Raw genomic sequence first — 11,654 nt, 5'->3', positions numbered from 1 at the left:
CGGCGGCGTTTCCTGGGCAAAGCAGGTTTCAGCACCCTGGGGATGGAAGGCCCATAACGGGCTACGGGCTTGGCCCAGCGCCTGCCTGCTCCGCGGTAGGTGAGGCTGCTGGCGGTAACGTTAGTGAAGTGAGCCTTTTGTTCTGTGCTAGCAGGATGCCACGTGCTCCCTGAGAAATTCTGACCAAAGCCAGCCTCTAGCCCAAGACCAAAAAAGATAGATAACATGGTTTATAAGTTGGCCTCGGCCTCTGCATATCCAAGTGATGAAACTCAAAATTAAAGGGCCAATTCTCAAAATAGAAAGCATTCAAGTTTTGTTGTTGTCAGTCATGAGGCTTGAACTCAGGGCTTGAGAGCTGATTCCTGAGCTTTTTCAGCTCAAAGCTAGCACTCAGTGCCACTTCCAGTTTTTTTGATGGTTAATTAGAGATAAAGCGTGTCTCACGGACTTTCCTGCACCAGCTGGCTTTGAATCTCAATCCTCAGATCTCAGCCTCCAGAGTAGCAAGGCTTACAGGCATGAGCCACCAGCGCCCACTAGCATCCAAATTTTAAATAGAGGACTCACTAATTCTCAGACCCCTAGTCTCTGTTTCAAGAATATTTAGAGAAAACAAAACAAGGCATAATTCTGTTAATACTGACACCATCAGGCTTCTGTACATACTTATTTATTCTGATAGTGTACTTTATTAAAAATGACAAAAAAATTAAAAATGACAAGAACTTATTTCTGATCTGAATTAAAAAAGACAAAGAGATTAAATTCAAACACAGAGATAACATTATCCCTTAGCTTTTTTGCTGGATAATTGGGAGTTAAAGAGTTAAAGAGTCACAGACTTGGGCTGGGAAGGTGGCTCAGTGAAAGAGCACTTGTCTTGCATGCATGAGGCCCTGGGTTCGATTCCTCAGCACCACATAAGCAAAAAGAAAAAAGCCAGAAGTGGTGCTGTGGCTCAAGTGGTAGAGCGCTAGCCTTGAGCTGAAGAGCTGAGGGGCAGCACCTAGGCCCAGAGTTCAGGCCCCACAACCAGACCCCCCCACCAAAAAAAAAAGAGTCACAGACATCTCCCTGGGCTGGCTTTGAACCACTATCCTCAGATCTCAGCCTCCTGACTAAGTAAAAGCCTGGGCATGAGCTACCAGCACATGGCTTGATTTTTGCTTTCTAAGTCTTTCACAGAAGACTGAGTAACCAGCACTATTAGGACCCAGGGAAACAGATTTACAATGAAGCACACAGAACATGGTGGGAGGGGGGAGGAAACACACCATCTGACAAAGTAAATGTAGTCAAAGTATGTGATATTGCCTTCTGACTTTACTGCCATCCAAGATACTCATCCCTGCTCAGGAATACAAGGTTTCAAAGCCAACTGCATTATACAGGTAGAGTTCATTATTGCATTTTTCTCTGAGTATCGTAGTAATGTAGCTGGTCATCAGAGCTATTGCACCAGATTATCAAATTCAGTTGACCCAATTCCACTAAATCGACAGCTTTTCACCATGCAATAGTCTTATTAAAGGTGTGGCGGGAACTCAAAGATTTCCATCAAAGAAAATAAGCTTCAGATGGTGCTAGCCATCTCTTGGACAAGCCCTCAAAGCCCACTTGTGACCACTGCATGGAACAGTTGTTACCACATAGGACAAGTTTTGCATTCCTGAGAGCTGTAGAATTTCAGCCATGGGTTAGAGACTAACTTGTGCAGGAAGCTCAAAGGAGATGCCCATATTTAGAAGAGGAAGGGATGACAGAAAGGCAAGCTGGGTGGGAGTCCTGGTTGGGGAACATGTTCACGCATGCGTCACGCATGTCATGGTATTTCCTGATGAGTCAGTGATCATTACTAAGCCACACAGGTGTGAACTTGTTATCACATTTTTCCCCTTTCTCAAAAATTCCAGAATCTGGCACTGGGCTTGCCAGCTGACAAACGTGACACATTAGTGAGAAGCTAGTGTCCAACTACAGGGCTGAGAACTAAAGGGAGCAAGACTGAGTTCCCAGCAGGCCCACCAGGGCAAAATTTCAAGGCCTGAAATGTTGCCTGATTGGTTCCCTTGGTGACACCCTTTCCTGCTGACACTTGAGCTTCCTCATTCTGTCCTGATTCATGGCTGTCTGCAGCCTAGCCCCAACCCTCTCCCTCAAATGTGTGACCTAGAAGAGGTTATTTTTAATTAACAGAATTGTGTCCCCCCCAAAAAAAACCCATTATATCCTAACCTCCAGGACCTAGGAATGTAACTATATATAAAAGCTACTCTTTAAGAAGTCTTTTAAACCATATGTAGTCTTTAAAGAGAAAATTAGAATTAGCTCATCAGTGTAATTTCCAATCTGAAACCTATAATGTCTCCCTAAAAGGAAATTTGGACATAGAAAGACGGATGTATATGATGGGCACTTGTGGCTCATGCCAGTAATCCTAGGTATTCTGGAGGTTGAGATCTGAAGATCATGATTCAAAGTTATCTCAGGCAAAAAGTCCTTGAGACTCTTATTTTCAGTTAACCAGCAAAAAAATGAAAGTGGAGCTGTAATGGGCAGTGCCCAGAATCTGTTTAACCCCATTATACACACACACACACACACGCACACACACACACACACACACATGCACACATACACACGCACACACACACACACACACACGTACACAAATGAAAAAATCCTGCTATCCACTGCCTGTTAATCTTCCAGTATGATAAACCCTTGTGCACCTTGGCTTTGCTCTCATCTGTCATTAAGTGTATAGTGTTGGATGTGGTGAAGTCGGCCATGCAAACCAGATCAGTCTAGTCTATTGTTAAGTTTCCTTGTGGGAAGAGCAGCAGCAAAGTTTATTTGCATGTGCAATCAGGAACAATATCCTACACCTATGACAATACATCTGGAGAATCTGTGAGGCCATTTTAGGCATTAACTGCAATGATGATAAACGACAAAATCCCTCCCTTGTGAAACTGAACCATTGAAGGCTGGGCCAAGTGACACAGTACAGTCCAAGCATGCATGAGGCCCAGGTTCCATCCCCAGCACAAGTGAAAGCACAAGCAGCCAGCAACTTTCTTCTCATTCTGCTCCTAGGTGGTCATTCTGAAATAACAAGGATTTAAGATTTGGAGCCCATTATTTTACAAATGAGAACACTAAAGGAGGTTGAGTGGTGGGTCATGTGGCTATAAATGCTGGAGTGCTGGGCTGGGTGGCATCCTCTGGTAAGGATTCGTTTGGAGTCAGTGAAATTTCTCATTCTATATACTTTATCAGTGTGAGTTACATTGCAGCTAACAAGGGATTTGAACTTCCCAGAACTTCATTATGGTGGGCAAGGCTGTTGTTGGGAAACTCCATATAATGGGGTTTAGGCAGACAGCAGAAAACTTGTATTATGTCCAAAATAACCAGTTGCATGGGAAAATCCCAGTTCTGGAACTTCCCTTGGATTGCCTCATGGAATAGAGTAAGAAACCTGAACATTTCACAACACAGTTCTGACAGCGCTGGTGGCTCTTGTGGACTGGAAGAAGTCACCTGGTGAGATGGCTGTTCAGGAGTACTCAAACTGAGAGAACTATAAAGTGTTCCAGGGCTAGTACTTGAAACCAACCTAGAATCTGGAGTTCTGGTACTGTGTCCTGTAAGAGCCTTAGATAACCCATTCCTGGGATACTCGGAGTTACCAAATTGAAAAGCCATGATGACTTGACTGTAAGCAAAGCTAACTTCCTCTGCTCTTTGAAACAAGTCCCTACTCTCCCGTTTGTAGAATATGGAGTTACTGGATTGTCACATGTGGATTTAGAAGCCTGAAAAAGGCCAAATAAGCTGGGGGCCGGTGGCTCATGCCTGTAATCCTAGCAACTCAGGAAGCTGAGATCTGAGGATCACATTGAAAACCAGCAGGGGCAGGAAAGTCCATGAGTCTTTTGTCTCCAATTAACTAGAAGTGGTGTTGTGGTTCAAGTGGTAGAGTGCTCAGTGGTAGAGTGTCCCTGAAGAGCTCAGGGACAGAGCCTAGGCCCAGAGTTCAAGGCCCACAACTGACCAAAAATTTTAAAAAAAAGGACAACAAACTATGACCATAGCATTGCTGGAATTAAATGTGATAATGTTATGTACAGAATTTGGTTTTAGAAAAGATTCAGTGTTAGCTATTATCACTTACTTTAAATATTATGTATGGCTTGGATACAGGTCCCACATAGGGACCATGTGTTAAGACTTGGTCCCTAGTCTGTGGTGCTATGGGATGAGGGGGTGTGTGTGTGACAGGACCCTTAAAAGTAGGACCTAGTAGCAGGGCGCTGGTGGCTCACGCCTGTAATCCTAGCTACTCAGGAGGCTGAGATCTGAGGATCGCGGTTCAAAGCCAGCCTGGGCAGGAGAGACCGTGAGACTCCTATCTCCAATAAACCACCAGGAAACAGGAAGTGGCACTGTAGCTCAAGTGGTAGAGCGCTCACCTTGAGCTGAAGAGCTGAGGGACAGTGCCCAGGCCCAGAATTCAAGCCCCATGACCGACCAAAAAAAAAAAAAAAAAGTGGGACCTAGTGGGAGGAAGTGAGGTGACTGGGGGTGTGTCCTGGAAAGGGGATTTGGACCCATCCTTTCCTCCTTTTACTTCACAGCTTCCTCTGCAATCTGGTTCTGTTTTTTTTTTTTTTTTTTTGGTCCGGTTGTGGGGCCTGAACTCTGGGCCTGAGCACTGTCCTTCAGCTCAAGGCTAGTGCCCTACCACCTGAGCCACAGCACCACTTCTGGCTTTTTTCTTTTTGCTTATGTGGTGCTGAGGAATAGAACCCAGTGCCTCAGGCATGCAAGGCAAGCACTCTACCACTGAGCCAACTTCCCAGCCTGCAATCTGGTTCTGGTTCCCACTAGGTTGTCTTGGCATAGGCCAAGTGAGCATGGGCTAAAACCTCAATGGTGACCCAAGATAAAGTTTTCCTCCTAAAAGGTGATTATTTCAAGCCAGGCACTGGTGGCTCATGCCTGTAATCCTAGCTACTCAGGAGGCTGAGATCTGAGGATCGCAGTTCAAAGCCAGCCTGGGCAGGAAAAGCCATGAAACTCTTTATCTTCAATAAAGTACCAGAAAAACTGGAAGTGGCGCTGTGACTCAAGTGGTAGAGTGCTGAAGAGCTGTAGGACAGTACTCAGGCCCAGAGTTCAAGCCTCATGACAAACAAAAACAGAAACAAAACAAAAGGTGACTATTTCAGGTATTTTGCTACAGTAATAGAAAGCAAACACATTAAGTAACAATCTAAACTTAGTAACTACTCATTACTAGATGTACTCAGGGTACCATGAAGATCCCTTTTAAGGTCTAGTGGTAGAATGCCTGCCTCACAAGCATGAGGCCTAGTGGTAGAGCGCTTGTCTTGCATGCATGAGGCCCTGGGTTCTATTCCTCAGCACCGTATGAGCAGAAAAAGCCAGAAGTGGCACTGTGGCTCAAGTGGTAGAGCGCTTAGCCTTGAGCTGAAGAGCTGAGGGACAGCGCCCAGGCCCAGAGATCAGGACCCACGACAGACCAAAAAAAAAAAAAAAAAAAAAAGCCTGGCACCAGTGGGTCACACCTGTAATCCTACTCAGGAGGCTGAGATCTGAGGATTGTGTTTCAAAGCCAGGGCAGGTAGGAAAGTGTGAAACTCTTATCTCCAATTAACCACCCAAAAACTAATGCTAGCCTTGAGCTGAAGAGCTGAGGGACAGCACCCAGGCCCCAAGTTCAAGCCCCACAACTGACAAAAAACAAATCAAAACAAAAACAAAAGCATGGGGCTGGGAAGGTGGCTCAGTAGTAGAGCACTTTCCTTGCATGCTCGAGGCCCTGGGTTCGATTCCTCAGCACCACATAAGTAAAAATCCGGAAGTGGTGCTGTGACTCAAGTGGTAGAGCGCTAGCCTTGAGCTGAAGAGCTGAGGGATAGCGCCCAGGCCCAGAGTTCAGGCCCCACGACCAGACCCCCCAAAAAAAAAAAAAAAAAAAGCAAACAAACAATGGAAAAAGTCCCTTTGATAAATAAAGATTTGATAACAAAGTACTGCTTAGTATTTCTCTTCTTGGACTGCACAGTGGTAGAGTGCTTGCCTCGCATGCATGAGGCCCTGGGTTTGATTCCTCAGCACCACATAAGCAGAAAAAACCAGAAGTGGCGCTGTGGCTCAAGTGGTAGAGCATTATTAGCTTTGGGCTGAAGAGCTGAGGGACAGTGCCCAGTCCCAGAGTTCAGGCCCCATGACCGACAAAAAGAAAAAAAGAATTTCTCATCTTTCATGGGTAAAAATCAGAATTCTCATTTAATGAACAAAGTGTGATTCTTCAGTTTCCAAAGATGGGGCATCTTTAGTAACACATTTCACTCAGATTTCATAGTTGGCTAAGTGCAGGAGTTCATGACCAAGAATATCTGTGAGAATGATTTTTGGGGGGGTTGGTCGTGGGCTTTAACTCTGGGCCTGGGCGCTGTCCCTCAATTTTTTCAGCTCAAGGCTAGCTAGCACTCTACCACTTGAGCCACAACACCCCTTCTGTCTTTTTCTGTGTATGTGGTACTGAGGAATCAAACCCAGGGCTTCATAAATGTGAGACAAGCACTATAATACCACTAAGCCACATTCCCAATACACCCTACCCCCCCTTTTTAAAAATAAAGTATTAAGAATAGGTCAAAGCTGGGACCATTGGCACATGCTTGTAGTTCCAGCATAAGGAGGCTGAGGCAGAAGGATATCGAGATTAAGGCCAGATCAGGCTTCAACTCCCCCCCCCAACAAAAAAGATTAGCAAACCATAACTATGGTTAACAAAAGTAAAAATGATAGAAAAAATGTTGGCAATTTAACTGTTAACAGGCATGATTAAGACCTACATTTGGCCAGGCACTGGTGGCACACAGCTGTCAACTTAGTTATTTAAGAGGTTGAGATCTAAGGGTTGCTGTTCAAAGCCAGCCCAGTCTGGGAGACAATTGTACCACTGAGGATATAACCCTAGCCCTATTTTTTCTTTCTGCCAGTCCTGGGGCTTGAACTAAGGGGCTGGATACTGTCCCTGAGCTTCTTTTGCTCAAGGCTAATGATCTACCACTTAAGCCACAGTGCCAATTCTGGTTTTTCTGGTGGTTAACTGGAGATTGTGTCTCACAGATTTTCCTGCCTGGTCTGGCTTTAAACTTCAATCCTCAGATCTCAGCCTCCTGAGTAGCTAGGATTACAGGTGTGGGCCACCAACACCTGACACAAAATGACTTTTACAACCTTTAGTTCATTAACTAGCATTTGAAATAGTTAGAAATGTTACTATATTAAAACAATATTTCAAAAGCAAATAAACTAGAACTTGTATTTAAAAATGAGTGATGGATGATGTTTACTGCCAGCAGGAGAGATTCAAAGTGAGGGAAGCACTGAGCTGTCCCTGAGGACATATGGAAACTGAGTATCAGCTCATTTGGCAGCCTTTAAAATTTCATGTTTATTCATATTTTTCAAAATATATGTACATTAAAAAAAGGAAGATTTACAACAGGAAAGATTGCTTTAACATGCAACACAAATTCCAATGAACTCATGATGGGATCACACATGATTATGATCTAATTCAAGCCAATTTTCTCAAGTCCATTTCCCAGCCACACTTAACGCTGCAAAAGGATCCCAGGAGACAATGCAAGTGGAATGAATGTAAAACAAACACCTTTTGTCTCTGGTGGCACTCAAGGGGTCAGAAGATGTACACCAAAAAGTTTAAGACAATTAAAATGTCAAGTGCCACAGGGAAGATATATGACAACCAGAAATTGGGATTTCTCAAATAGAAAGCTAGTGCTATTTAACACAACTTCACAATACTGAAACAAACACAAATAAAAAAGGGTTAGGTAGTAGGGCTTCATTTGCTTTTTCTACTTTTTTTTTTTTTTAACTATTTCAAAAAGGAAGCCACTTGTTTGATATCAAAAGTGCTCTGGAAAGGAGGGGAAACCCACAGATGAATCTGACAGCTACTTTATGTTAGCAAATTGTGTTTCTTAACATTTCTACATTAGCAATGATGTAACTCTCCAACATTTCCTTATAAAAAAAGGCAAGTAGGAAGTGATAATTCATGCTCCAAATATTAAAAAATATATTTCAACATTTGATCAAGAAGACTTCATATGCTTTGATTTTTTGGTAACATAGATAACACCAGAAATCAGATTCAATATATTCGCCTACTTTCCCATTGCTGTTAAGTCAAGTGGCAGAGAGAGGTTGTGCTCGCCGCTAAGGACTGCAGTGTTCTGGGCCTGTGAAAACACCTGGGATGGGACTGAGGGGAGAGGGGCTAAATGCCAACTGGGTTTACCGTTGGAGAGAAAGGGTTAGTGGAGTGACTTTTAGATATAGGATTAGTATAGCTGTAGCTGAATTCTGTAGGCAGGCTTTGCAATTCAGTCAGTGCTAGTCTGCCTCCTCTAGCACCTGACCAGCATCCTGTTTTTGATGCTTTCTACAAATATAAAAAATCTCTGCAACTGTTTAGATAAAACTGGAAGGGGAAAAAAAGCTAAATTAGATCATTCAAAAAAGAAAAAAAAAAACAAAACAGAATGGAGGTAGGGGGAGGAAGAGCAAAAAGGGTAGTACAGGTTCCATAGTTTGGGAGTCCAGGATTACTGGAGAAATTAAAGTGACTGAGGGAAGGGGCAGGCACCAGGAACAGTGCCCTAAAGCTAACAAATGCCTAGCCTGGTTTGTGTTCCCTCCCCACAATGTCCACATGGGAGGAAAAAAATTAATTTTAAAAGCATTAAACTAAAACAAATGCATACTGACCTAATAAAATATTTAGACTTTTGAATTTTATCATGATACCCTTTCTTCCTATACAATTTACTTTTTTGCCTTGAAAGACTTCTTCATGGTGGATTTACCCTTGCCAGGCAATTTCACTTCCTTTCTTGTACTGGCTGCAGGCTTTTTTGAGGAGCTACTAGGTTTCTTGATGACTGAGGGTGAGGGTCTGGCTTTCTTGGCAGGAGTTTTGGCCTTAGGAGGGGCTTTCTTGGGTAGGGGCCTAGTTTTTCCCCGCTGGGCAGCTGGGACTTTAGGTGCAGGCTTGGATCCTCTCTGCTTCATGGATACAGTCTTCCCTGGGGACTTGGCGGGAGTTTTCTTCTGCAACCTGTGAGATGAAAGAGTGAAGACAGTCAGGATGGGGAGATTCATTTACCAATACAAGCAGATGCCTAAGACAAACAGCAAGGCTGGGTGCTGGTGACTCACGTCTGTAATCATAGCTACTAAGGAAGGAGGTTGAGTTCTGAGGATCATGGTTCAAAGTCAGCCCAGGGGAAGTGGCGCTGTAGCTCAAGTGGTAGAGCGCTCGCCTTGAGCTGAAGAGCTGAGGGACAGCGCCCAGGCCCAGAGTTCAAGCCCCACGACCGACAAAAAAAAAAAAAAAAAAAAATTTAGCCGGGCGCTGGTGGCTCAAGCCTGTAATCCTAGCTACTCAGGAGGCTGAGATCTGAGGATCGCGGTTCAAAGCCAGCCCGGGCAGGAAAGGCCGTGAGACTCCTATCTCAATAAAACCACCAGAAAACCGGAAGTGGCGCTGTAGCTCAAGTGGTAGAGCACTCGCCTTGAGCTGAAGAGCTGAGGGACAGCGCCCAGGCCCAGAGTTCAAGCCCCACGACCGACAAAAAAAAAAAAAAAAGTCAGCCCAGGCAGGCAGGAAAGCCTGTAAGACTGTTACCTCTTAACTACCAGTAAGCCAGAAGTAAAGCTGTGGCTCAAGTAAAGCCTTAAGCAAAAAAGCTCAGGGATAGAGCCCAGGCCCTACCTTCAAGTCCCAGGACTGCTGTACACATGCACACACACACATTTAAAAGGAAATAGCAGAAGTAGATGTCATTGTGGTAAAAACAGGAATTTAACTTGGTATTTTTTTTTTACTAGAGATTTATTATTAAATTTATACACTAATTTAACCAAATCATAAAAATTTATATATAACTCCATGACATTTTTCTAGGAAAACATGGAATTATTTTTCCTGAATATATATAATGAAGAAATGGTGCTATGGCTCACGCGGTAGAGTGCTTGCCTTGAGCTGAAGAGCACAGGGACAGTACCCCAGCCCAGAGTTCAAGCCCCACGACCACGACCATCACCACCACCACCACCATCACCAAATATATATATATATATGTATAAAGTGGTGCTGTGGCTCCAATTGTAGAGCACTAGCCTTGAGCTGAAGAACCCAGGGACAGTGTCCAGGTCAGAGTTCAAACCCCATGACCGGCAAAAAAAAGAAAAAAAAAAAAAGAGTAGATGAATATATATGAGTATATACAGGTTGACCAAAGAGTATATATGTTTCATATTTACACTATTATAAGCTCAAAGTCCCTGAATTTTTGAGAAGGTTAAGTTAAAATATTACACAAAGAAGCTGAGATGGATTCTAAGTGATTATCTGAACCACTACCCTCAGTCCCTCCTATTAGAACCACTTGCTATTTATTTCCTATCATATCCAAGGTTCTTCCCAATCTATACCTTCTCTTAGGTGGTGGCTCCTCATCCTCAGATTCTTCTTCTGATGACTCATCTTCATCTTCATCTTCATCCTCATCTTTAGAGTCATCTGGTTCTTTTTTTGGAAATAGAACTCCTGGGCTAAGAAAGAAAAGGGAGAAGACAACACACAGAAAAAAGAAGAGACAGGTAAAATACAAGTCCCACAGAGGACAAGAAGATAATGTGAACCTACATGTTCTTCACCAGACATTGTCCACTTCTGTCTACATTCCCTCAAAATTTGTGTTAGGTTATAAGCAACATGGTTCATGTTTGAACACATATAAAAAGTCATCAGTCCTGCTATGTCTTGAACTAAATGAGCCAATGGATCCCCAGTAGTGACAGTCTGCATGGCAGCACACACTTTCTGCCTTCACAATAAGGGCAAAAGGCCACAAAGTCTTTTTTTTTTTTTGTCAGTCGTGGGGCCTCAACTCTGGGCCTGGGCCTGTCCCTCAGCTCTTCAGCTCAAAGCTAGCATCCTACCACTTGAGCCACAGTGCCACTTTCAACTTTTTTCTGCTTATGTGGCGCAGAGGACTCGAACCCAAGGCCACATGCATGCAAGGCAAGCGCTGTACCACTGAGCCAACTTCCCAGCCCCCAGTCTTAAAGGCTTCAAAAACTCAAGTCTCTTCAAACTCTTATAGAAATTCACTATTCCTTACTCTTAATAGAAATCTTGACTTTCTTTAATATGCCCTTAAGTTGTAGCATTTTATGTGACCTTCAGTATTAAATTTACTGTTTAATATTTGAAAATTTTAAATAGTATGCATTCAATCACATAACATTTATGTTTGTGCCCAAAGAATAAAGTAAGAAAGTTACACAGTGATGTTGTTAAAAATAGAGTCTTAGTGGTATATGCCTTCAGGTCTAATTAGATACTAGTGCATAGGAAGGACACAGAACCAGTGCTCAGAATGATGCATGACATGGGCTCAATATATATTTTTTTGTTTCAATAATTAAATAAGGTATATATGAGGTAAGTTTTCAAATAAATGTTGTCTGTACATATGTAGAAGGCTTAGGATTCTTGGCACCTG

At 43.3% G+C, this 11,654-nt stretch overlaps 1 protein-coding gene across 6 annotated transcripts in view; it reads right to left on the bottom strand.

Annotated features, from left to right (window-relative positions):
- Positions 1 to 7,482: 7,482 nt before the first annotated feature.
- The window catches only part of Hp1bp3 (heterochromatin protein 1 binding protein 3), a 35,819-nt gene continuing 31,647 nt past the window's right edge, over positions 7,483 to 11,654 (bottom strand). For all 6 annotated transcript variants that reach the window (XM_070037736.1, XM_070037739.1, XM_070037740.1 and 3 more), the window contains 2 exons: positions 10,579 to 10,698; positions 7,483 to 9,196 (listed from right to left, as the gene is read on the bottom strand). In XM_070037736.1, the coding sequence (XP_069893837.1) occupies positions 8,905 to 9,196; positions 10,579 to 10,698 (412 nt within the window). In that variant the 3' untranslated portion in view covers positions 7,483 to 8,904. The remainder of the gene's footprint in view (positions 9,197 to 10,578; positions 10,699 to 11,654) is intronic.

Source organism: Dipodomys merriami, unplaced genomic scaffold (genome assembly GCF_024711535.1).
Source record: "Dipodomys merriami isolate MVZ:Mamm:240054 unplaced genomic scaffold, mDipMer1.0.p SCAF_28, whole genome shotgun sequence".
In the NCBI taxonomy this organism is placed as follows: domain Eukaryota; kingdom Metazoa; phylum Chordata; class Mammalia; order Rodentia; family Heteromyidae; genus Dipodomys; species Dipodomys merriami.
The sequence above is the reverse complement of the archived record's forward strand: the minus strand, read 5'-3'. Positions and strand labels throughout refer to the sequence as shown.